At 41.7% G+C, this 27,632-nt stretch overlaps 1 protein-coding gene across 1 annotated transcript; it reads left to right on the top strand.

The window, feature by feature from the left end:
• Window positions 1-289: 289 nt before the first annotated feature.
• LOC143280530 (dynein axonemal assembly factor 11-like) lies at window positions 290-26,759 on the top strand. Its single transcript, XM_076585212.1, has 17 exons — window positions 290-412; window positions 844-937; window positions 1,677-1,750; window positions 2,637-2,714; window positions 3,345-3,441; window positions 3,899-3,974; window positions 4,676-4,726; window positions 12,333-12,392; window positions 12,952-13,091; window positions 14,516-14,563; window positions 16,654-16,743; window positions 18,642-18,716; window positions 19,404-19,466; window positions 20,944-21,013; window positions 23,720-23,815; window positions 24,438-24,523; window positions 26,108-26,759. The coding sequence occupies exons 1-17, from the start codon at window positions 403-405 to the stop codon at window positions 26,286-26,288; spliced, it is 1,389 nt and encodes a 462-aa protein (XP_076441327.1). The 5' UTR covers window positions 290-402; the 3' UTR covers window positions 26,289-26,759.
• The last annotated feature ends 873 nt before the right edge of the window (window positions 26,760-27,632 follow it).

Here is a 27,632-nt window from a genome sequence, read left to right as displayed (position 1 = left end):
TGTGTGTGTGTGTGTGTTGTGTGTGTGTGTGCGTGTGTGTGTGTGCGTGGGTGCGCGCTCGCGCGTGCGCGCGAGTGTGTGTCCTTGGCTGACAGAGAGAGAGAGAGAGCCGGGAAGAGAGAAACAGTGTGTGTGTGTGTGTGTGCCAAAAAGTGCATGTGTTAGTGCATGTGTTGATATCATAGTATTAGTGTTTGTGTTAGTGTTAGTTTTAGTGTGTGTGTGTGTGTGTGTGTGTGTGAATAAATAAAATAACGAAGACTCCCGGGAACTCTTCAGCAACAGAAACATAATCAGTCAAGATAGCGTGTCGAAACATTTCAAACCAATTCTTTTCATTGACTTGCCAGTGCAGCAGACGTATAACACAAGAATACTCTAGTGTTCGCGCAGTAAAAGAAAATGGTTAGAAGTAAGTGTCTTAATGATTTGTTTATTTGTGTTAAACGTTTCTTTTTGTATTCTTGTGATGTATCCGCAAAGGATAGTTGGTTGCTAATGTAAACTACCAACATCCTTCACCTGAACAAACACACATGAACATAATCTGTCATCATTTGCAAACGAAATTTATTTGCAACAACTCACGATAATATTGTATATTAATTGATGAAAATAATAAAAGTAATCATAACATGTTACTGAATGTAAAAGCACTTTTCAGAGGCGTACTGCATAATATGATGATGGTGATGATGACGATGATTGTTATGATGATGATGATGATAATAATAATGATAATGATAATCATGTTTGGTGATCTTAACCCCACAGGTATCAGTGTTCACTTGTGTGTGTGTGTGTGTGTGTGTGTGTGTGTGCCCATTTTGTCTTGTCAATCAGTCACAGAAGACCTGGTGCGGAAGCGAGCAGAGCACAATGAACTGCAGATCTCCACACTGGAGGAGGTGTCCTTGCATCAACAGGATATTGAAAGGTGACAGTGAGCAGGACATTGTGCCTCTTTCAGTTTGGGAATAATTGATAGATTTTATCCACACAATATTTGTCATTGACAGCACTGAAACTCCATGAGGTGTGTGTGTGTGTGTGTGTGTGTGTGCATGTGTGTGTGCACGCTCCCTTGTTTTTAGTTGTTGCTCAGTGTGTGTGTGTGTGTGTGTGTGTGTGAACATTTCCAAAGAACATTAGCACTGACACTTTTCTTTTCTTTTTTCATGTACAAAATTTGAATGCTGTTTCCTGACCTGAAATCTCTTTTACAAGTATAATGTTTTGTTGGTTGTTGTTTTTTTTGTTTGGTTGGGTTTTTTTGTTTGTTTTTTTTTTGGTTGGTTGATTGTTTTTTGTATATAACTGCAGCATTTGTGACCAAAGACAATTTTCTGGTTTTCAGCTGGACAATAAAAACATATTGTCATGCGTGTGTATGCATGTTCTTCTTCTTCTTCAGAAAAGTGATATCAGATGTGAAGAGTGGCATTGTGCATATGTGTATGTGATTGAGTGTAGTTGTGTACACTTGTGACACACTGATGTGTGTGTGTGTGTGTGTGTGTGTGTGTGTGTGTGTGTGTGTGTGAGCAATGTATGTGTGTGTATATGTGTGCAAGCTTACTGACGTGCATGTGCATATGCATTTGCATGTGTGTGTGTGTGTTAGTCTGTGTATGAACTGTTTCTGATTTGGTTTGTATTGCTTATATGTGTTTCAGGATTGAACACATAGACAAGTGGTGCCGAGAACTCAAGATTCTGTACCTTCAAAGCAACCTCATCCCCAAAATCGGTATTCTGTTTCCTGTCATATACCAGTGTCCTTTCTTTGATATTCTTTCCTCAGTATTGTTTTTGTACCTGTCTGTTCTCTTTCTTTCAAAAAATGTGACGTTTGCTTGTGGACTTTTAAATAGAAAGTGCAAATAAGATGAAATGACATGCAAGGAACCTGCTTTCACAAAGTATCAGTTCATCTTGGAAGTCCACCATGAACAATGAAGATGTCAGTAACTCCAGAGATGAGAAAGTAACTCAGGGCAGGCACACAGAAGTGGCTGCACTGTGGGCAGGTAATATCAGATGGTAGGTCTTGTTGATGTGGTTTATATGAATACTTCTATAGTGCCTATCCTTGGTCGGAGACCAAGCTCTAAGCACTTTACAAACTCGGGGTCATTTACACAACAGGCTGCCTACCTGGGTAGAGCCGACTGACGGCTGCCATTGTGTGATGCTTTGATGGTTCTAGTCAAGGTCCTGAAGACACCTGTCCTGACTCATGCCTGAACTCCCTTGTAGACAGCCAGTTGCTGTGGTGAAGGGCAAGTTTCCCACCCAGGGCTGGGAATGCTGCAGGCCCCAAAGGGAAGCTTTCAGGTTGTTCTTCAGGCGTTTCAGTGGTCTACCAGTGTCCCTTGGCCAAGTTTCAGTTATTATCCATTTAAATGTTGGAACCAAGATCAGTCATTGAAAGAGGTCATGTGAGGGAGCATGTATTATTCTAGATAAACAAAGTGTGAATTTTTGTCTAGCTCTTTTCAGTTAACCTGAATTTGACTATGTATGTGCCTGCATCCAGTGGCTTTGAATGTAGATTTTTAACAATCGACTTTTTTTGGCAGACATACTTTTATTTTTGCTTGATCCTGTTATTTGTAACCTATGTTTTGTTGCAGAAAATGTAAGCCGACTGAAAAAGCTGGAATATTTGAATCTGGCTTTAAACAATGTCGAAAGAGTGGAGAATCTTGAAGGTAATTTTTCAGTGTCTATATAAATAATAATAAAAAAAATCCCTATTATTGGTCATTCATTTTCAATGTGGGTATATTCATGCTTACATGTCTTTGTGTGTGTGTGTGTGTGTGTGTGTGTGTGTGTGTGTGTGTGTGTTGTGTGTTTGTGTGTGAATTTGAGCATGCACAAACAGAACGATTTATATAAAATTGAAAAGATGTGGCCCAATTTTATTCTTGTGTTATTATAATCATTTGTCTTCCATTTATATTTCATTTTTATTGCATTTGGTTGTGATTACTTATAGCTATATTTTCTTTTTATTTCCTTTCATTTAAGGTTTATGTTTTATACATACCTATGGAAGACTCTGAAATCCCTGATGAGCACATTGAATTTATATGAAGATCAGGGTTTTGCTCCCTTTTTTTTTTATATTCTAAAGCAGATGTGGTGTTGAGTGTATGGATTAGTCTGCATGCTTTTATGCCTCTTTGAAACTGAAACTTACTCAGAGACTCTGTTTTGTGTAAATAATCTTTTCTTCTTTACGTTCGCATGTTTTTGGAAAACACCTAGGTCCTGACTTAAAACATCAGGTGCTGTATTCATTCACATTAGTGTTACTGTTCTTTTCCACTCACCAGGCTGTGAGTCCTTGAAGAAGCTGGACTTGACTGTGAACTTTGTGGGAGAACTGACATCTATTGAGTGTCTGAAAGGCAGTTATAATTTGGAAGAAATGTGAGTTTTTTTCCACATACATCTTTGGTTATTTTCCTGGTGATGAAGGTTGTAATGATGGCAGCATTTTGATTTTGCGTATGGCGTATGTGTGTAGTCATGTGTTCATGCTTGTGTGTGTGTGTACGCGCGTGTGTGTGCGTACATGTTTGTGTGTGCACATATGTGGTTCTTGTTGGTATGTGCGTGATTGATTTGTATTTGTATATGCTTGCAGAGAGTGTGTGTGTATGTGTTGTGTCTATGTGTGTGTGTTTGTGTGTGTGTGTGTGTTACATGCTGCCTGTCTTGTTAGTTTGGGGTTGATATGTAATACATATGGTTACGATATTTCTAACTTCAGGTTTATGCAACACTGACCATATAAGGTACACACATCATTCAGAGTTATTCTTTTTTGGCAACCATTTGATGGATTCTGTCAGTGTCTGTCCACAGCCTGTTTTTATTCCAACAGATTTCTGACAGGGAATCCCTGTACAGAGTATGAAGGCTACAGAGAGTATGTCATCGCCACACTGCCTCAACTCAAAGTAAGTCTTGATGCTGTTTTAGTTGTGGTGGTGATGGTGTGTGTGTGTGTGTAGTAGTAGTAGTAGTAGTAGTCTTCAGTTTAACGTCTTCCACTTTAAGTGATATTAGACGGAAAAAAAAAGGGGGGGGGGGGGGTGGGGGGAGGGCGGAGCGTGGTGGTGGGAATGGTATTGGGCAAAGGGGTGTGTGTGTGTGTGTGTGTGTGTGTGTGTGTGTGTGTGTACATATTTGATTGGGGGCATTCATATGTCTGTGTCTATTTCTGTATATATGTGTATTTGTTTTTGGTTTGTGTACTTACTTTCATGTCAGTATATATATGAAATATGATACCACAGCATTATAAAAAGATACTTGCTGTCACTAGTTTTATAGATTTATTGAAGAGTCGGATATCGGAATCATTTTTTAAAAGCTTTTTCATTCTTTTTTTTTCTTTTTCTTTTTTTTTCAAGAAACAAAACAACAATAACCCACCCACACCAACTCCTATTGTTGTTGTTGTTGTTTTTATTTTACCACATACATGTATTCCCAGTAACAACATTGATAATGATAGAATATTGAGTAAATGGAACATTATATATCTGGGATAGTTATTGAATTCCTGTGTAGTAAATATCAACCGATGATAAATCAAAGAAAAGAGCTGCTTCGACACAAAGTGTTTGAGATTATCTGGTTGTTTTCTCTGTTGCAGTTCTTGGATGGGAAAGAGGTTGAAAAATCAGAGAGAATCAGAGCCATTCAGGTGAGCATTTTAGTTTAGTTTCTGGTTTATATTTGTGTTAATACGTTTTCTTTGCTTGTCTTGAACACATCACATGAAAAGAACCCACAATAACAAAAGGGTTGTCCCTGGCAAAATTATGAAATAAAATCTTCTTTCACAGAGAGACAAATACACTTGCAGACAGAAAGAAAAGGTGGGTGGAGGGGGGAGGGTGACACACTCTCCCCACAGAGAGCAGCCCAAATTTCACACAGAGAAATCTGTTGTGACAAAAAAACAATACAACACGATACAATACAATACAATACAATACATTCAGAGTGACATACAGTCAACTCATACAGAATTAGTTAGCAAGATACTGTATTTCACTGAGGCTACAAATAAAGAAATGGTTAGCGCTCTGACACATGTAAGGAGGGAGCCTGCTCACATCTGGCACTCTTTCTCTATGGCTTTTTTTTTTTTTCCCAACCAGGTGATTGAGGGATGCTTGTTAAGTCTAGATGTAACTGTCAAGTATTGGCACTTACATCGCTATACTTGAAGTTCGTAACAGCGCCCTTTCTTTGACAGCAATGAATCAGTACTGGTGTGATGTAGTCTCTCAACTCTTCCATAGCATCTTACCCACATAACGACTGATGACAAAATCACAAGCATGCAAACAACAACAACAACACAATGAATAAAGGAATATAAAGAAACCAGTTCAACAGACTGCATGTAGTCTGTTGCTATGGTTTCTTTCTCTATTTTTTGTACATGCTGAGTGATTCCCTCCATTCTGTCCGTCAGCCCCAAAACATGGAAAGGAACATGAAAACTGTAAGAGACTGTCACAACAGCTGTGTGGTTAATGTACCACACTTCCACCTGAAGGAACTGGGGATTACAAGAAACCAAGACAGTAGATACAGACTTTTACCGGTTTCCCATGTCAACACATTTTCATGAAGAGACAGACTTTTACCAGTTCCCCATGTCAACACATTTTCATGTAGAGACAGACTTTTACTAGTTTCCCATGTCAACACATTTTCATGAAGAGACAGACTTTTACCAGTTCCCCATGTCAACACATTTTCATGTAGAGACAGACTTTTACTAGTTTCCCATGTCAACACATTTTCATGAAGAGACAGACTTTTACCAGTTCCCCATGTCAACACATTTTCATGTAGAGACAGACTTTTACCAGTTCCCCATGACAACACATTTTATGTGAGACATACCTTTACTAGTTTCCCATGTCAACACATTTTCATGAAGAGACAGACTTTTACCAGTTCCCCATGTCAACACATTTTATGTGAGACATACCTTTACCAGTTGCTGATGTCAGCACATTTTCATGCAGAGACAGACCTTTACCAGTTTCCCATGTCAACACATTTTCATGTAGAGACAGACCTTTACCAGTTTCCCATGTCAACACATTTTCATGTAGAGGCAGACTTTTACCAGTTTCCCATGTCAACACATTTTCATGTAGAGACAGACTTTTACCAGTTCCCCATGTCAACACATTTTCATGTAGAGACAGACTTTTACCAGTTCCCCATGTCAACACATTTTCATGTGGAGACTTTTACCACTTTCCCATGTCAACACATTTTCATGTGGAGACTTTTACCAGTTTCCCATGTCAACACATTTTCATGAAGAGACAGACTGTTACCACTTTCCCATGTCAACACGTTTTCATGTAGAGACAGACTTTTACCAGTTTCCCATGTCAACACATTTTCATGAAGAGACAGACTGTTACCACTTTCCCATGTCAACACATTTTCATGTAGATACAGACTTTTACCAGTTTCCCATGTCAACACATTTTCATGAAGAGACAGACTTTTACCAGTTTCCCATGTCAACACATTTTCATGAAGAGACAGACTACCAGTTTCCCATGTCAACACATTTTCATGTGGAGACTTTTACCACTTTCCCATGTCAACACATTTTCATGTGGAGACTTTTACCAGTGTAGCCGGGTTGGCTACGATCTTCGTTGGGCCAGCTTAGCAGACGACGTTTGTGACTCGCCGAAGGTCACTAAGGAAGTTGTAAATCGGTCACAAGTTATCTCCCTTTACAGGGAACCGTATTATGATTTTCATCAATTTGTTAAATTATAAACACTTCCTTGTAGATGAGATTATAGTTTTGTGTTATGGAACTTCAGAACGATCATACTTCTCAACTGTAATGATATCATTTGGCCAGAAAGCCTATAACTTTTTTAAACTAATATTTATATGAATGAGTTTTGGCGCGATCTTCGAAATCCACTCAGTTGAAACATATAAAATACCTTCGTTTTCTATAAATCGATATAGTTGCCGTGGAATTTAGAATGTGCATTAAAATGTAAATGATTAAGCCTTCTTCTCGTGTACTGCTTTCCGTGTACACCTAAGTTATAGGCATGCGATGGTACGAAATGTCTGACGGCATTTCGGCGCCACAAAACTATCTCTTCTTCAAGCCATTGGAATTCGTCAGTGCCGATTTGAGCAAAATACGTTTTTACAATACCTACACATTTTTATATCGTGTCTTGCAGATGTTTGCATTTCTGTTATCAATCTGATTCGTATCATACATGTATAGTTGTGTTGTAGTTGGTTTAAACGAAGTATTTCATTGTCGATCACAAGTGCCAAAAGCACCGCCAAGCGGTGCCGACACGGGAGCTATCCGCTGAGTTTTCTCTTGAATTTTTACATAAAAAATCTTTCTCTAGAAGCAGATTTTATAGATGATTTTTATATAGTTGGAAATTCAGGATGTTCAGTTACTTAATTGTTGCAATTATATTACATATTGCGACGTATTAATTGTTGTAATGTACAAAAATGATACATGAACTCGTTAAAAGCTCGTTCATTCAGTGACTCTTTTTGTTTAAAGTTTTTAACTACATTAATTTTGTAGAAAATGGTTTAGCTTAAGAAAATGCTCGTCTCTTGTTGTTTTGTGTGATATATAATATGTCTATGTTAGTTCCCTGAGCCGAAAGTCAGAAGCCGCTAAAATTGGTCAAACAAACACAAGCTTGGCCCCTCAAGGCTCGCGGAGGGCCGGTTTCGTGAGTCGCTTCGCGGCGCTGGCTTTGCGGTTCGGCGGAACAGAATATAAGGAGTGAGCGAGTGCCAGACAGGGAGAGAACTCTCCTGGCCTGGAAGAATGAAAGAATAAAAGAAGAAAACCAGCGCACTGCCTTCCCGAGTCTACCTTGCCTGGCTGCAGCTCTCTTCTGCTAACACCTTCTACCTGTCTTCACCTTCATCAGAGACCACCTTACCACCCCGTCACAACTGGCGCTTGCGAGCAGGATTAGGAGAAGACAGAGAGAAGAGAGTGCAGCAGGTACTTCAAGTCCACGCAGACTGAGTAACGTCGCCCATCAACATGGCCCAATCCGACTTCCTGCCCAAACTCCCGACATTCTCCGGTGAGGAAACCGGCAGGGAAGTTGATGACTTCATCTGGGAGGCCCGTATGATCCTCCATCTGCAGCCCCTGGATGACGCGACAGCCTCTCTCTGGCTGATCTCAGCCCTTGCAGGCAGAGCTCGCCAGCAGATTGTCAGGCTGCCGGCGACAGAAGTGGACACGCCAGCCAAAATCCTAACACTACTCGAGGAGAACTGGGGAGAGCAGCGTGACACCACAGACCTTGCCACTGCCTTCTTCACTAGGCAGCAGCAGTCCAAGGAGACGATTACAGTGTACGCGTCCCATCTTCGGTACCTCTGGACCAAGGTCAACAAGGCTGAAGATGGGATGATGCAGGTGCCAGCGACCATTCTCCGCGACGCCTTCGCCAGAGGTCTTCAGCCAGCTGCACTCAGGCGCGATGTCAGGCGCTTCATCAGAGACCACCCTGACACCACCTTCGAGGCGGCGAAGAAGGAGGCCCAGCGATGGCTGAGGGAGGACAGCGACGCTGACGACAGTCACAACGCCACTGTTGCCTGCCTACAGGCCCAGCTGGCTACATTGACGGCTGAAGTCAACAGTTTGCGACAACAGCAGCAGCAGTTCCCCATGCCAGCACACCGCCCACATCCTCCAGGACCAGCACATCATCCTCACCGCTGTGCTGCTGACCGGGCCCCAGACCCTCCACACTGTGTCTGGTGTCAGCGGTCTGGCCACACTGAAGACCAGTGTCGGCACAAGCAGCGCTATATGAAGAATGCCAGGCGACAGAAAGCTGACCACCAGACTCCAATGGCAGTCAACAACCAGTGTGTTGTCACCAAACACACTGGGCAATCTGGGTCATTGCCAGCTGCTCCAGCTCCAAACCAGCGACGCAGGAGACGCCGACGCAGACGGAAGCGCCACAGCACCACACCTGATGCTGTGATCCCACAGGTGTCACCTTCACCTGTACTCAACCTCACACAGCTGAGAGGCAGCCAACAACCACCACCTGCTGTCACGCCGACTGACCTGTCCCAACGGTCCTGCCATGTCAACAAAGTGTCAGACTCTGATACTGACACTGACACTGACAGTGGGGTGTGCCTGTTCAGTCCCATGCCAGGGCCCAGGACATCAGCCCTGCAGGCAGCACCAGAGCCGCCTCCACTACCACCAGCTCCCACCCCTAGGCGATCTCTACGCCTGACGACGAAGCCAGTAACATGGTACACATCTGGTGTTCCTTACGTTGGTCAGTGACTTTGCTTAGTTGCTGTCTCACTTGAAATTTGAGGAGACAAGATAGGTTAATGATGGACAATGTGTGGGACTGATTGTTCTCTTGATTTTGTTTTGTTTTTTTGTCATTGAGCAGTTTAAATTTTTCAAAGATTGACTTTTTTCCCAAGCAAAGCTGTTGAATGCTCACTTATTTTTGGTTGATAATTGTATCAAATTGTATTGATGAAACTGTTCACTGAACTGCAAATATGTTTTATTGGTGCTAATAAGTTGGTCAAAAAGAAGAGAGAGACAGAGAAAAAAAAAATGACTCAAAGGAAACGTTTGTTAAAAAATGACAACTCCTTTCTAGTCTTCGTTGGGCCGCTTCAGGTACTTCACCTTGAGGAATTTTGTTTCAGGTTCTCTCTAGTCAATACGGATGTGAAGCTGATGAAAAGGAATTATGTGTTTATACAACTATTTTCCCACAGTCAGTGTATAATATGCCGATATACATTTCAGACAATTAACATTGTTGGGACTTATTTTGTTATATTGGGAACACTGTTAATACAACACCTCCCCTTATAACCTGTACTGGGTTTGGGTTTGGGGGTTTGCATTTTAAATAACGCCCCTCAAGAGCATTTGACTAGAGTCTACCCACTGGATTGCCGTGTGCATTTTAAGTATATACTGAACTTTAAGGGCTACATTTAAAATGATGCCCCTTTAAGAATTCAGTGTGGGCAAACCGTTTTGCCCTGACGTGGGTTATACATTTTGTGAAAATCTTACTCTGAGGGTTCACGCTCAAGATAACGTTCCTCGAGGGTTACTGATTATTGTTTGAGATTTTAATGGATTTTGCATTTTTCCGATTTTTGGAACTCAGTGTCTTGGGATTTGCACTTAAGATAATGTTTTGTGTGTTCGTTGGTTTGAATGGATGCATTAGTGCATGATTTAGGCCCCCTTTTATGTAGTCATGAAAAGTGCCAGCGAGGACGCTGGTTGTAACAGAGTAGGGGGGGATGTAGCCGGGTTGGCTACGATCTTCGTTGGGCCAGCTTAGCAGACGACGTTTGTGACTCGCCGAAGGTCACTAAGGAAGTTGTAAATCGGTCACAAGTTATCTCCCTTTACAGGGAACCGTATTATGATTTTCATCAATTTGTTAAATTATAAACACTTCCTTGTAGATGAGATTATAGTTTTGTGTTATGGAACTTCAGAACGATCATACTTCTCAACTGTAATGATATCATTTGGCCAGAAAGCCTATAACTTTTTTAAACTAATATTTATATGAATGAGTTTTGGCGCGATCTTCGAAATCCACTCAGTTGAAACATATAAAATACCTTCGTTTTCTATAAATCGATATAGTTGCCGTGGAATTTAGAATGTGCATTAAAATGTAAATGATTAAGCCTTCTTCTCGTGTACTGCTTTCCGTGTACACCTAAGTTATAGGCATGCGATGGTACGAAATGTCTGACGGCATTTCGGCGCCACAAAACTATCTCTTCTTCAAGCCATTGGAATTCGTCAGTGCCGATTTGAGCAAAATACGTTTTTACAATACCTACACATTTTTATATCGTGTCTTGCAGATGTTTGCATTTCTGTTATCAATCTGATTCGTATCATACATGTATAGTTGTGTTGTAGTTGGTTTAAACGAAGTATTTCATTGTCGATCACAAGTGCCAAAAGCACCGCCAAGCGGTGCCGACACGGGAGCTATCCGCTGAGTTTTCTCTTGAATTTTTACATAAAAAATCTTTCTCTAGAAGCAGATTTTATAGATGATTTTTATATAGTTGGAAATTCAGGATGTTCAGTTACTTAATTGTTGCAATTATATTACATATTGCGACGTATTAATTGTTGTAATGTACAAAAATGATACATGAACTCGTTAAAAGCTCGTTCATTCAGTGACTCTTTTTGTTTAAAGTTTTTAACTACATTAATTTTGTAGAAAATGGTTTAGCTTAAGAAAATGCTCGTCTCTTGTAGTTTTGTGTGATATATAATATGTCTATGTTAGTTCCCTGAGCCGAAAGTCAGAAACCGCTAAAATTGGTCAAACAAACACAAGCTTGGCCCCTCAAGGCTCGCGGAGGGCCGGTTTCGTGAGTCGCTTCGCGGCGCTGGCTTTGCGGTTCGGCGGAACAGAATATAAGGAGTGAGCGAGTGCCAGACATGGAGAGAACTCTCCTGGCCTGGAAGAATGAAAGAATAAAAGAAGAAAACCAGCGCACTGCCTTCCCGAGTCTACCTTGCCTGGCTGCAGCTCTCTTCTGCTAACACCTTCTACCTGTCTTCACCTTCATCAGAGACCACCTTACCACCCCGTCACACCAGTTTCCCATGTCAACACATTTTCATGAAGAGACAGACTTTTACCACTTTCCCATGTCAACACATTTTCATGTAGAGACAGACTTTTACCACTTTCCCATGTCAACACATTTTCATGTAGAGACAGACTTTTACCAGTTTCCCATGTCAACACATTTTCATGTAGAGACAGACTTTTACCAGTTCCCCATGACAACATATTTTCAAGCCTGCTACTGCTAGTGCCTGAATCCCTTTAGCGTATGTCTGTATGGAGAACGTCAAATTGCACGTAATAAAAATCCAGTAATCAGTGTAAGAGGACAGTGGATTGGAGAGACACACAAACACCATGCATGGTTCACTACCCAACACATCCAGACTGTGACTGCCTATGTGGCAGAGTTTAAAAAAAGAGTGATGTTATTGTGCAGATGAAAGACACCTGTATTTCATGAACAAAATGTTGCATGTGGCAGCCGCATCCCAGAAACACAAAAGAACAAGAGGTGTCTTTCCAGAGGTGAGGGTTTTGTTCTTGCTGCTGCTTGACTCAATGTGATTTTCTGTTGTTGGTTTTAAAGACAGGTGTGTTTGTTCTGTTTCCTGACAGGACCTGGGCATTGTCAGATCCAGGATCATCCAGCAACAGGAAGAATACAAGAGGAAAAGGGTGAGAAGGATTGTGGCGGCAGTTGTATACATGTGTGTGTGTGTGTGTGTGTGTGTGTGTGTGTGTGTGTGTGTGTATGTTCATGTGTGTGTGTGTGCATGTGTGTGTGTGTGAATGTGTGTCACTCACATGTGAATAGTGTGCATATTCTGATTAACCAGTTCCATGTCGTGATTGTTTATTAACACAATACAAAACATTTCAGTTGGCTGAGCAGAAGGGAAAATATTATTATAATATATTATAATGAAAATAATTATGATGATTATGAGGATGATAATGATAATAACAGTGATTATCATTTTCATTTATTATTATTATTATCATTATCATTCATTATTATCACCATTTTATCATTATTATCACACCTGGCCCCTGTGCTAAGAAGGTAGAGTACATCATAAGTCTGCATTACTATTATTACTATCATCATTATTGTTGTTACTGTTATTATCATTATAGCATATATTATGACGATGATTATTATTACCTTTATTATTATGATTATTAACCAAAAAGCAGTGACATTTGTCCACAAAAGTCTGAAAATGTGACGCAGGCCCTGCAGAAAGCGGAGGCTGAGCAGAAGGAGAAGGAGGAGGAGGAGAAAAAGACGGCGTCATCAGACACTGCCGACAGCACTGACAAGTCCAGCCAGCCAGGCTTTGATGGACGATGGTACACTGACATCAACGAGAGGTACACAGTCGGCGTTTCCAAAAGGCATTGTTGTTGCCAGCATGCGGAAGATCAAGCGAAATTCTTGGTCCTCCGCTGTAGTGTATGTCATCTTCTTCTTCTGCATTTGTGGGCTGAGATACACAGTCGGCGTTTCCAAAAGTCACTGTTGTTGCCAGCATGCGGAAGATCAAGCGAAATTCTCGGTCCTCCGCTGTAGTGTATGTCATCTTCTTCTTCTGCATTTGTGGGCTGAGATACACAGTCGGCGTTTCCAAAAGTCACTGTTGTTGCCAGCATGCGGAAGATCAAGCGAAATTCTTGGTCCTCCGCTGTAGTGTATGTCATCTTCTTCTTCTGTGTTTGTGGGCTGAGATTGACATGTTCACTGGTATACATGTACCAGTGAGCTTTTATGCAGCCATACTCTGTTTTCAGCAGTGTGCTGTATAACCTGGCAGCCATGTTGACTTGCTTTACAGAACAAAACGAACAAACAAAAAGCAAAACAAAAAACCTAGTGTGTCACTTGCTAAGTAATTGCTTCAAGACAGTCACCATTTGCTAACAAAGTTTTGGTAATCATGAGACCAGCCTGACAGTTGATTATGCGATGACCCTTGAACCGCAGATAAACTGCGACCTGGAGTGAAAGGATTAAGAGACAGGGTAGGAGAGTGCAGTTATTCTATCAGGAATCTTCAGTTTGGCATCATTTCTGTCTGTCGAACTTTCTCTCTTTTCACTCTCTTTCCTTCTTTAACATTCTTCCTCGTTCTCTTCCAGATAACAATTATAGTTCTTTATTTGTTATTTGTACATATCTTTTGTCCTTTTTTGCAGGTATATTTAGTTAAGTGTCTTGCATTTAAATTGTTCATATACACATAAACATAAAAAGAAATAGATAAAAGAAAAATACATGAAAAAAGAGTATAAAAGCATTTAGAATATAACCTTTTATTATCAAACTTGCACATGGGGGTAACAAAAGCAAAATATATACCCCATCCCCATCCCCACACATACAAACAAACATATATACATATTTGTTGTTGTTCTTGTTCATCAAATTTTACACACATTTGTGAGGGTTCATATGCATTTATAATTGTATTTCCTTAACTTCCTTCCCTCCTCTCTCTCCCTTCTCCCACCTGTTTTTGTCTAGTGTCAATCGAAGTTGAGGACTGCTACTACTACTCCTGCTGCTACTTCTACTACTGCTGACGCTGATGCTACTACTACTACTGCTAATGCTGCTGCTGCTGCTTCTTCAATTGCTGCTGCTGCTACTGCTACGGCAACCTCTACTACTACTATTATAAATACTACTACAACACACACACCACACATGGAACTTGTTAGATGATATTGTGTTGTGTCATTATTGCCACTGTGTCAGTGCACCACTCAGATTATTTTCCCCCTTTTATTCTTCACAGTGACAAGAAGAAGAAGGCAGAAGAAGAACGCCAGAAGAAAGTGGATGAGTAAGTTCCTACATACATCACCGACACTGAGTCATTTCAAACTGTGTGTCTACTTTCAGTTTTGTCCTTCCATTTTGTGAAAGTTTGTTTTGTTGTTGTTTTTGTGTGTATGTGTGTGTGTTTAGTTTTGTTTTGTTTTGTTTGTTTTTGTTTTTATCTTCTTATGTTGTTGTTTGTTGGTCTCAGGTGTTGATTATATATAAATCATGAAATATAAAGATGAGCTCCTGCCAGTCTGTCGACTGCAGAGTACACTTCAAGAAAAAACAAACTAAAAACAAACCAAACAAACAAACAAAAATGTCCACAGATTGATACTCAGCCATAACCAATGTTGATCATAGAAAAAGAAAAGCAAGACTCAAAAGAGCAGAGTTAAATCCAAACTAATTGATGTCTGTACTGTACGACACTGGTGTAAAACTGCGCCCTTTTCTCCTTATGCTTAAACCGGATGGATGTGTTTCCATATGTCATTCATCATTCATTATGCCCATCGCTCCCAGTGGAGCATAGGCCATCGACGACCCCTCGCCATTGCACTCTGTTCTAGGCTGTTCTGGCCATTCCAGTCCAGTTGGTCCTTTGCTGCTTCAGCTCTGCCTCAGTGTCTCGCCTCCAGCTGTTGAGAGGCTGGCCTCTCTTCGTCTTTCCCTGCGGGTTCCAGGTCAGGGCTTGGCGTGTGATGCTTGATGCTAGCTTCCTGAGGGTGTGTCCGATCCAGCCCCACTTCCTCCGCAGTATCTGCTTGGCCACTGGTTCCTGTCCCGCTCGCTATCACAGATCTTTGTTTCAGATCTTCTCCTGCCATCAGAATTTGTAGATGCACCTCAGATAGGTGTTGAATAATGTCTGAATCTTCTGCTGCATCGTCTGTGTTGTCCGCCATGTCTCGCATCTGTAGAGCAGAATTGACTTCACACTGGAGTTGAAGATGCGGAGTTTGGTTTTCATACTGATTGCTCCAGATGCCCAGATGTTCTTGAGCATGATGAAAGTTGTCCTTGCCTTGCCAATTCTGGCTGTGATGTCTCGGTCCGTGCCTTCCTGTCGGTCAACCACACTTCCCAAGTAGACGAAAGACTCCACCTCCCTGATGGGCTCTCCACCGACTGTGACTGGCGTTTTGGCAGTGGTGTTGATCTTCATCAGCTCCATATGTACCTACCAAAAATATGTGAATAAAAAAAAAAGATTAAAAAAAAAAAAGAAAAAGAGCAGTCTGTTAGCCCACCATCACTAAGATTGAAACATAAAAGAGGGAGAGATTTAACAAGTTGAAGGTCCCATGGTCAGGGCAGCGAACTCAGATCCACTGTGTCTAGGGCTCCGCACATGAAGGTGAGGCCCAGTCCTCTCCTGCCTCCACTTTGATAGTCCCTCACCAAAGTCAGGTACCCGTTCATATCTGGGTGCAGTGCGCAAAATATGAGTCAAGTGCCTTTCACAAGGGTACCACACCTTGCCTTGTTGGAGCCTCAAACTCTGATTGCTGGTGAGCGCTGGAATGTGCCTAACCAATTCTGCCAGGAAAAACTGACTGATATGAGTATCATATGCATCAGATGTGTATGTGGTGGTTGTGAAGGTCATCAATGTGTTTCTAAAACCAGTGACATACATCATCAAGCTGGTGAGTTGGTGGTAAGGGTGAATACTTTCTTTTCCTGATGTGATTAACAGACTACAGGTAAGATATTTCTGTGAGGCTTTGTCTGCTTTATTAGCATGCATGTGCATGTGTGTTTGTGTGTATGAATCAGAATCACACTTGTCATAACCATGAAAATAAAATTTTGCATGTGATACTGGTTGTATGCAAATGCTCATATAGCTCTTTGTGTCCATATGAATCATCATCACATTTATTTGTCATAAAAAAATAAAGTTAACATGTGAGACTAGTTGTTGTCATATTTTTGTGTGCATAAATATATGTCTGTGTAAGTGTGTATTAATCAGACACATTTATTTGTCATCCAAATTTTTTTTCAAAGATTACATGTTTTACTGTATGCATATCCTCATATTGTGTGTGTGTGTGTGTGTGTGTGTGTGTGTGTGTGTGTGTGTGCTCATGTTCTCCACAGTTTTTGGCAGCAGAAGACCTCCTACACACCAGAGAGTCGACTTGAGGTTCACAAGCACCTCAAAGAAATGAAGGAGAAGGACGAGAAGAAGTAAGCTGCTTGCTACTACAAGTGAACGCATGTTCTCTGACCCAGACAGCACCGTATGAAGAAGAGAAGGAGGGAGAGGATGGGAAGTGCCAGTGATATTTCCCAGTAGGAGTTTCATCGTTTCAGTTTCTCAAGGAGGTGTCACTGCGTTCAGACAAATCCAAACACGCTGCACCACTTCTGCTAGGCAGATGCCTGACCAGCAGCATAACCCAGCATGCTAAGTCAGGTCTTGAGTGCATGAATATGTAGGCGGCGGGTTGGTGTTGTTGAGAGGGCCAGGAGTAGAGGGCCCAGAGTGTCAGCGAATCGATTGCGATCGCGCCTTAATTTTAGCGCGATCGCCCAATCGAGCTACATAATTATGTGACCTGGTTGGAGACATAATTTGACAAAAAACAAGAACGCCAGAGAATCGACAGACAGACAGAAAATACAAAAAAAAACTTAGCCGTATGAAGAGCACAGGAACAGGAGTCATGATGGCTGCCGGAAAAAGAGAGCGCTAGCCAGCAGGACAAAGGGGAGGTTACCTACTTCCGGGAGGTTATCGGCCGTAGTTGCTTTCGTTTTCTCCGCATAGGCAGATAGTAGTTTGCACAGGACAGGAATGTCAGACCCCTGCTGGAGTCTGCACTAGTTGGGTCACGGTAAGTATGTTATTTAAACGTAATTTTAGATAGAAAATTTCATTTTGTGTGCTTGTTAGTGTGGAGGAAGGTGGCAGAATGGTTAAGATGCTCATCTGCCAATACAGTGTCTTTGAAGGTCTTGGTTCAAATCCTGGTCTCTCCCTTTCTCCCAAGTTTGACTGGAAAATGAAATTGAGCGTCTAGTCATTCAGATGAGACGGTAAGCCAGGGTCCCGTGTGCAGCATGCACTTAGAGCATGCTAAAGCTGAAAAAGAACCCATGGCAACAAGAGTGTTGTCCTCTGGCAGAATTCTGCTCAATTTTAGAACAGAGGGATACATTTGAGAACAAGATTTGGTGATATTCCTGCTGTTTTGTACGATTCCCGAGCTATTGGTAACATCAGTCGCTGAGATCATATACCACTTGTGGTTGGGAAGCTTGTGGTAATTTCTGTTAGTGGTAGTCTGACTGATGACCCCTCCACCCACTGCCCCCCCCCCCCCCCCCTCCATTGTCAGTTTATTGGGTTGTTTGTTGTTGGGGTTTTTTGTTAGTTTATTTATTGATTTTGGGTTTTTTTTCACCAACTCCCCACCCACCCCATTGTGTGAGAGTGCATGTGAGTGCTGAAATGAATGAATGCATACATGCCTGAGTCACCTTGTGGTGAACAGACAGTGAATGAATGCATACATGTCTGAATCACCTTGTGCTGAACAGACAATAAACTGATGAGAAAGAAGAAAGTGAATGAAGTGCTAGCGACTTGTTCACAAGCCGATCACACTCACAGGCATTGCATCATTACTGATCAAGACTTTCTTCTTCTTTATATTTATTGTTCTTCAGTTTGAAATTAAATAACAATAGAAATTACCTGAAAGCCTTCAAGCAAATACTAATAGCACCCACATGTATGTATTTCCATTTTGAGTGTACCACTTGTAAGATGTTTGTTTCAAAGACCGGAAGAAGAAAGGTTAAAATAAGGAAAAAGACAGAAGTTGTGATGTACAGTACTTGTCTGTTGCTGGGAGCAATTTTGTTTCTTTTTTTCTTTTAAATAATAATAATAATGGTATTTATATAGCGCTGAATCTTGTGCAGAGACAAATCAAAGCGCTTTCGCACCAGTCATTCACATGCATGTATAACTCTAAAACTGTAGAAACTAAAGACAATATGAATGCATCGTTAATATGTTTATTTTGTTTTTGTTTTGTTTTTCTTTGCCAGTCACTGACTTCCTGTTCCTTTTTCAGAGATGACAAGGAAGAGAAAAAGAGCAGGAAACTGTTTTCAGATGATGGAAGGCCCTACAACATCAATGAAAATAAGTAAGTGCACTTAATTTATGTGCAATATAATACATGCAGTGTTAACCTTGGTGCATTTTAATATGTTTACAATAAGGATTAATTACAACATTTTGATTAAGTGAATATTTACTATACTTTTTATATGAATGTCTTATATGTTATTGATTCTTTTTAACAAGTCATGTTTAATGTTTTGTGTCGAGTAATTGTCTACATTTGTTTTGCCACGCCTGATCTTATTTTATCTTATCTTCGTACTGCTACTTGTGCTGCTGCCAACAAAATGATGAAACAAAGGACGTTCTTTTCCAGAACTGTTGAGTTTGTTTCAAATCTGGGAGAAACAGATCTCCTTTCTTCTCCCACTAGAAACTGCAGGGATCTGAAGCCTGCGCTGTCAGTATGTTTGACAATTTGAACACTTGGCCTTCAGAAGGAGCATTTCTCAAGGTTTGTTTGATATTGTTTCAGGTTAGACGGAGATGTATACGGATTGTCAATAATTGTGTGTTTGATGCTTATGGCAGAAAGTTTTCATTGCTCAGAATCAAAAAGTTGCAACTCGCTTGGATATTTTGATGGTTTGGCTGATGAAGGTGGTGAAAGAGAGTGGAAGTATCCAGGTGAGTCAGACTTTTTGATTCTGAGTTTCATCCAGAGTGAGAGAATGTTTAAACACCAAGGAAGTGTTTGGTGGTGTTTCAGGCTGGACTTTACACTGACTGAGGATGACAACTGTAATATTGTCCTGGACCTGGCTGTGTTCAGGTAACGGACAGCATGTCAGAGCTATGGTCAGGTTGAAAAAAAAAACCCCACACCAGCACACGCATGCGTACATACCTGCTGGCACATGCATACATACACACACTGGCACATACAAAGGTATGCACACACATACACACACAGAGGTGCACATACATACACACACTCTCACGTATGCATGTACACACCCGCACATGTATTCACCTACACACATGCACACACACACGTGCATGCACGCACACACTCAGGGACATGTAAACACACACACGCACACACACACACACACACACACACACACGCATGCACACATGCATGCACGTAAATGTCGCAGCAGATTTACAGTTTGAGTCACATATGTCAAAATTTTTGTCTCCATGTCTTCCATCCCAGTAATTGTGGTCTGGGTGCCTGTCTTTTCAATGAGACAAAAAAACCAACTGAGACCCTGTGTTCAGCATGCTCTTTTTCAATGATAGAGAACCCTAGCAAAACCATGCAACAAAAGATTCACTTTGGTAGTTAAACCAATATATATTGACACATTATAGATGTTGTCTGCATTCAAGAAACACATCTGAAAGAACCTCAGAGATTCTTCATCAGAGGCTACGAGGCCTTCAGACAAGACCGATATTGACACAAACAGGAGATAAAAGGTTGCTGCCAGACTTTGGTGCCACACTTTCCCAAGGAAGAGAAGTCTTAATTTCCTGCAGATGAATCTGTTATCCTGAGAATGTTTTATTTCACAGTGGAAGAATTTTGAAAGTGAACACTCAAGAGACAGATGCTAACTCACAGCATAGCTTTTGGCTGCCATCCAGCTGCTGTCTTCATCAGCGCTGTCCTGAAGACTGATGACAGCTGCCAGTGTTTGACGTTATCTTAACACTGGAGCGCCTGCCTAGGCAGTGAGAGAATCTGGGAATACAGGATCAAATCCCACATTGGAGAGAATTTTCTCCCCCTGGTGGTGGACTGGATGCTAGCCATTCAGATCAGGTGATAAACCAAGGTCCCGTGTACAGCATGCACTTAACACAAGTAAAAGAACCCACCACAGTAGGATAGTTGCCCTTGGCAAAATTCTGTAATAAAGTCCACTCTGATATCCATGTGCCTATTTTGTGTGTGGGTGTGTGCATGCGCGCGTGCGTGTGTGTGTGTGCATGTGTGTGTGTGTGCGTGTGTGTGTGTGTGTGTGCATGTGTGTGTGCATGTGTGTGTGTGTGTGCATGTGTGTGTGTGGGTGTGTGTGAATGCATGAGTGAAGCCTGACTGATTGACAAAGGAAACAAATGATGAGCACCTAAAGGCAGCTCTCCGTCGGCTCTACCTAAGTTGGCAGCTTTTCATGCAGATGACTTTGCGTTTGTAAAGCGTTTGAAGCTTGATCTCTGACCATGGGTAGGTGCTACATCAGTATTCATATCACTCACTCAATCAAGAACATTGGAAAGAGGCTGTTTTCTGTGTCCAGGTACATGGACACCTCTTTGATGGAATGTGATGTACAGCCAACGTACATCCGAGTGACGCTCAAAGGAAAGGTGAGTGGGTGTGTTGGCAGGGTTGGCAGGGAGAGGGGATGGGCACTTTCATATTTCTTTTTTTTTTCTGGACCCAGTCATCGTGTTCTTTGTTTTATTCAGTTTGTCCCTTCCAGGTCCAATGCTCAGCTTACATCACAGATTGACATAACCTTACAGTTGGGCCGACAGCAAAGTGAGAGCTGTATGATCAATGGTTTCTCCACTGCAGTGGGAAGTGATTTACAGCTTAGTCTTTTGTGAAGGACTGTGTTTCTCAAACCAGGAGGCGAGATTTCACTGGCTCTTTGTGCTGCAGCCTTGGGGGCTAGTTGGCCTTTGGGAACCATCCCAACACTGACTGTCCTAAAACCCTCTTGGCCGAGAGAGTGGTGATGTAACTTGGGCAAGACACTCTCCACTATAATCAAATGCTAGGCCAGATAGTCGGGACAGCAGTTGCCTCCTCTGCTGTTCTGGTGGTCATAGTTGGACACGACTAACTATCATACATACATACCCTTGAAGGTCTCCATCCTCTTCCACTGATGATAGAACCTTTTGTGTTGCCATAGAGAAACATGGTTGGAGAGCTTATAGTTCTACGGCTGTACAGACCTGGAATTCACTGCTTTTTCAGTCTGTGACAGTCTTATCTAAAAACATTCCTTTTAACCTTTGCTGGCTATCGTGGGTCGTACACGACCCAGAAGGGTACAAAAACGCAAATATCTCAGCCAATTCTTAATATGTTTCTATGAAATTTCAGAAATGCTTCCTACACCTAAAAGGCCAACTTTTGCCAAAAAATTTTTAAAAAATCATTAATTAGTTAATGAGTAATTAAAGGTGGCATTTTAACTACACACGGACGCTTGTGTGGGTCGTGTATGACCCATGCTTTTTAAAGAGGAAAAAACATGGTGACCCCTCGAAAGCTCGTGTGGGTCATGCACAACCCATACCTTTTTAATAGTGATTTCAGAAGGTTTAATTTGCAAGTAGTGAAGGAAAATAAGGAAGTTTTACTTTCAATAGCCTCACTACCCCACTACTCTCCCACTACCCCCCACCCCCGCCGCCCCGTCCCTTTCGCCTGTCTTCAGCTATAACCCTCTTCCATCCCTTTCTCTAACAGCATGTACCTGTGTGACTGAATATCTTTGATTGTGCCTGTATAAGATGCTGTGAGACATCTCTCTCTCTCTCTCTCTCTCTCTGTGTCTCTGTCTGTCTGTCTCTCTCAGTCTCTCTCTCTCTGTCTCTCTCTCTATCTCTGTGTGCATAAGTAGGGTTTGTATGTATGTGCATGTGGTGTTATGTGTTTGTGTGTGTTATCAGTTGTGTGTGCGTGTGTGTAAGTGTGTGTGTGTGTGAATGCGTGAGCATGTGTTACTTCTGAGTGTATGTGTTTGTGTGAGTCTGTGTGTGTGTGTGTGCAAGCGCATGTGTGTGTAATCAGTTGTTACAATATGTTTTCCTTTTCTATATTTTGTTATAAGCTTTGGAGGAATAGACAGGTTTTTGTCTCTTTACAAAGCATGGGTCGTGCTCAACCCACACAAGCTTTGGAGGAATATGCAGGTTTTTGTCTCTAAAAGGTATGGGTCGTGGACGACCCACATGAGCTTCCGTGTGTAGTCAAAAGCGACAGCGGTATGGGTCATGGACGACCCACATGAGCTTCCGTGTGTAGTCAAAAGCAACAGCCAGCGAAGGTTAAGGCAGTATCTGCATGATTAGAACACTCCCTTCCATATCTGTATTTTACGGATCCACATCTATTTCTTTCATGTGTGTGCATGTGTGTTTTCAAGTGCTTTGTGTCTGACATGTTATTGTGAAGCACTTTGACAGGTTTGAAAATGCTATGTGAAGGTACTATTATTATTACTGTTGTTTTTGATTCAACAAGAATAACATGTGAGCCATAAAGGCTTTGTCTCGTGTGCTTAACAGAAAAAGAAGAAATTACTGATTGTTTCTTTACTAACGGAGTGTGCTGTTGAAGGACTGTGTTGAACTGGAGAGGGATGGTATCATTTATATATAGATAGATAGTTTTTTGCTGTTTTATTGTTTGTTTCTTTGGTTTTTTGTTTTTGTTGGGTTTTTTTGCAAATGTACTTCTAGGGTTGTTTTTTTTGTGTGTGTGTGAGCATACAAAACTCTGCTGCCCGACTCATCCTCAGAAAGAAAAGATCTGAGCACATCACTCCTCTTTTGCAACATCTCCACTGGCTCCCTGTCTCACACCGAATAAAGTACAAGATCAGCACTCTGTGTTATAAATGTATTCACAAAACTGCCCCTTCCTATCTCTGTGGCTGCCTTCACCTCTACACTCCATCTTGCTCACTACGATCGGCTTCGGATCCACTCTGTTTACGCATACCCAGATTCAAACACTCGACTGTTGGCTGCCGTTCTTTCTCTGTCTCTGGACCTTGCGATTGGAATGAACTTCTTCTTTCGCATCGTCAAGTCTCCACTCTCAGCTCTTTCAAGTCTGGCCTTAAAACCCATCTCTTCCCAAAATAGCCTCCCTTGCCTGCCCTTCCTTGTCTTTAGTTTCTACAGTTTTAGAGTTATGCATGCATGTGAACGACTGGTGCGAAAGCGCTTTGATTTGTCTCTGCACAAGATTCAGCGCTATATAAATACCATTATTATTATTATTACATGTCCACAAAATGTTTGTACCCACTGTGTGATGTGTGTGATCAGATCTTCCAGTTGGGTCTTCCTGAAGAAGTGAACCCCGACACCAGTTCAGCCAAACGATCGCAGACCACTGGACACCTGGTCATCACAATGCCCAAGGTGGGGGTACCACTCTGCTTTGGTGGTCAGTTGATGATGATGGTAGTTAGATGGTGATGGTGGTTAGATGGTGGTGGAGATAGTGGCGAGGGTGGTCATGCATTGTGCATAAACCATGCTGCTTGTTTGTGGGTGAGTATGCAGAATTTGTGCCTGTTTGTGTATGCTGTTGTGGCTGGGTGCGGTTTAAATACATTCAGTGTATACTTTTGGGCATGTGTACAAAATTTGTGTGTGTGTGTGTGTGTGTGTGTGTGTTTTCATGTTTGTGTGTGCAGTGGCAGTTGGACATATTTTAGAGTACTTTCACGTGCAAGTTTGTGTGTATGTTAACATATTGTGTGTTTGCATGTGTGGGTTGATGTGTGTGGGTGTGGCAGCTTGTGTGCATATTTATAAATATGTGAGCATTTGTCTGTACATGTGTGCATGTGTGTGAAGAGTAAATGTTTGAGTGTGCGCTTTCACAAGAATTTTTGTTATTTGAATTTTAGTCTTTCAGCACAACCAGCATATTTTATACACCTCATTTGTTTGCCTGTATATTTGCCATGTGTTGTCCTTTTAAAACACAAACAACAGTGACTGCCGTCACTCTCTGTGTCCTGTTGTGCTGTTTCAGGCTAAACAGATCCTGAAAGCCAAACAACCCAAAGTGAACACCAAACCAACCAAACAAGTGGAGAAGGAGAATCAGAAAAATTCAAAGTAAGTCAGGGAGTGGCTGATCAAGTTATCTGTTGTGACACGAAAGTAATACAATGCTGTTGTTGCTTTCACTGAGAAAAGATCTTTTCTGTGTCTAACATTTGTCCCGTGGATCTTATTATTTATCAGTATTACATTCATAGAATATATTGGTACATTTTTAGCAAAGTTGAAAGCTTTATAAAAACTTATAATTTCAACCTCATGTAGCTTTTGTTTAAATACTCTAAAAAAAAACAACAGTTGCACATATTTTGTGAATTAAAAAATGTTATTAAAAGATTATTTCAAGACTTTTTATGGATAGAAATTGAACAAAGTCTATGACTTTATAAATCTCAAGTCAAGATTCAAAGAGCAGAGAAAAAGAGGAAGAAAGAAGGTGACAGAACATTGATGTTTTACAGGTAACTAAGTGCTGGAGGTGGATTTTGGGGCCCTTACAGGGGTGACTGAACAGTACAGGTCACGGGAAGTGCTGGAGGTGGATATTGGGGGTGACTGAACAATATAGGTCACATGAAGTGCTAGAGGATATGTATTGGGGCCCTTACAGGGGTGACTGAACAGTACATGTCACAGGAAGTGCTGGAGGTGGATATTGGGGGTGACTGAACAATATAGGTCACATGAAGTGCTAGAGGATATGTATTGGGGCCCTTACAGGGGTGACTGAACAGTACATGTCACAGGAAGTGCTGGAGGTGGATTTTTGGGGTGACTGAACAATATAGGTCACATGAAGTGCTAGAGGATATGTATTGGGGCCCTTACAGGGGTGACTGAACAGTACATGTCACAGGAAGTGCTGGAGGTGGATATTGGGGGTGACTGAACAATATAGGTCACATGAAGTGCTAGAGGATATGTATTGGGGCCCTTACAGGGGTGACTGAACAGTACAGGTCATGGGAAGTGCTGGAGGTGGATTTTGGGGCCCTTACAGTGGTGACTGAACAGTACAGGTTACGGGAAGTGCTGGAGGTGGATTTGGGGGCCCTTACAGGGTTGACTGAACAGTACAGGTCACGGGAAGTGCTGGAGGATATGTATTGGGGCCTGTACAGGGGTGAATGAATAATATAGGTCACATGAAGTGCTGGAGGATATGAATTGGGGCCTGTACAGGGGTGACTGAACAATATAGGACACATGAAGTGCTGGAGGATATGTGTTGGGGCCTGTACAGGGGTGAATGAATAATATAGGTCACATGAAGTGCTGGAGGATATGTATTGGGGCCTGTACAGGGGTGACTGAACAATATAAGTCACATGAAGTGCTGGAGGATATGTATTGGGGCCTGTACCGGGATGACTGAATAATATAGGTCACATGAAGTGCTGGAGGATATGTACTGGGGCCTGTACGGGGGTGACTGAATAATATAGGTCACATGAAGTGCTGGAGGATATGTATTGGGGCCTGTAGAGGGGTGACTGAATAATATAGGTCACATGAAGTGCTGGAGGATATGTATTGGGGCCTGTACAGGGGTGACTGAACAGTAGAGGTCACATGAAGTGCTGGAGGATATGTATTTGGGCCTTGTATGGGGGTGACTGAACAGTGATGTTTTTACAGGTCACATGAAGTGCTGGAAGTAGACAGTGGGGCCCGTACAGGGGTGGACATCAGCAACATTGTGTCGGATGCCACCAAACCCCTGCGCAAACCTCTGGGGGCCAACAGAAGTCTGCACAAAGAAGAGAGAGCCAACAGTGAAAATTTTGTCGATGACCCTGATGTGCCCCCACTCATGTGACACAGGCCTGTGAGCCATTTGTTTGGTCAGCTTGCTGTGTACCATGCTGGACCGAAGTCTTTGACAGTAATGGTTGCTTTTTCATCATGAATAAATAATTTTTGTTTCTATTCTCTTTTTTTGATGTGAACGAACTGGTATTCTTTTTTTTTTCTTTTTTTTTCTTTTCATGGGGATGGTAAGAATTTGATTGGATGTCTGAGATTTCATGCAAATTTTTTATGAATGGTTTTAAAGCAGTATATGGTGTTTCAGAGGTTCTTAACAGTTTGAAGTGACGTTTTCATGAATGATGGTTGATGAATGGTGAAGAAGTTGCTTTGTTATAAGTGATAATTTCGATGACTTTGTTATGAATGGTGTTTAAGCGACAGTTATAACTATTTACAGAAATGAATCAATAATAAGTGATGTTTCCAGTGACTTTGTTATGAATGGTGTATAAGTGACTGTTATAAATGGTATTTGATGTGACTTTATTGTGGAGTTTGAGCTGTGTTCTGAGCATGCATGTGTATCCTTCTTGCTTAAATTGTCCATCATTTGAAGGCCACGCAAAGTCAGATGAACTGAATAAGCACTGACTCTGTCATGCTTAAGGAATGTCAATCCACCTTGGCCCATGAACTTGCAGACATGAATACTCAATCAGCTGGTAAACACACATGGAACATCCAACACATCATACTTTTCCTCATAAAAGTTAAACAGGTTTGAGTAACTCACAAAAATAAAGTAATTTTCTTTAAAAGCTGCACCTTTAACCCATTCTGCACTTGTTAACCTGGAGGTAGAAAATCTCCACCTTTACTCATCCTGCATGCATTCACTATAAAATTCAAATAAAAAGGTTAAAGGTCCCATACCCTTTTACAGCCATCAGGGTAATGAATTCATATCCACTGTGTCTAGGGCTGGGTTTAGGAAGGCAGTGAATTCATATCCACTGTGTCTAGGGCTCAGTTTAGGAAGGCAGTGAATTCATATCCACTGTGTCTAGGGCTGGGTTTAGGAAGGCAGTGAATTCATATCCACTGTGTCTAGGGCTCAGTTTAGGAAGGCAGTGAATTCATATCCACTGTGTCTAGGGCTCAGTTTAGGAAGGCAGTGAATTCATATCCACTGTGTCTAGGGCTCAGTTTAGGAAGGCAGTGAATTCATATCCACTGTGTCTAGGGCTCAGTTTAGGAAGGCAGTGAATTCACATTCACTGTCTCTAGGGCTGGGTTTTGGAAGGCAGTGAATTCACATTCACTGTGTCTAGGGCTGGGTTTTGGAAGGCAGTGAATTCACATTCACTGTGTCTAGGGCTCAGTTTACGAAGGCAGTGAATTCACATTCACT

Source organism: Babylonia areolata, chromosome 3 (genome assembly GCF_041734735.1).
Source record: "Babylonia areolata isolate BAREFJ2019XMU chromosome 3, ASM4173473v1, whole genome shotgun sequence".
Classification (NCBI taxonomy): Eukaryota; Metazoa; Mollusca; class Gastropoda; order Neogastropoda; family Buccinidae; genus Babylonia; species Babylonia areolata.
The sequence above is the reverse complement of the archived record's forward strand: the minus strand, read 5'-3'. Positions and strand labels throughout refer to the sequence as shown.

Excerpts from the sequence above, each read along its gene's own strand:
- LOC143280530 (XM_076585212.1), top strand. Across the intron at positions 21,014-23,719 it reads GAGTGACGCTCAAAGGAAAG|ATCTTCCAGTTGGGTCTTCC; the intron begins GTGAGTGGGTGT and ends GTGTGTGATCAG. Across the intron at positions 24,524-26,107 it reads GAGAATCAGAAAAATTCAAA|GTCACATGAAGTGCTGGAAG; the intron begins GTAAGTCAGGGA and ends ATGTTTTTACAG.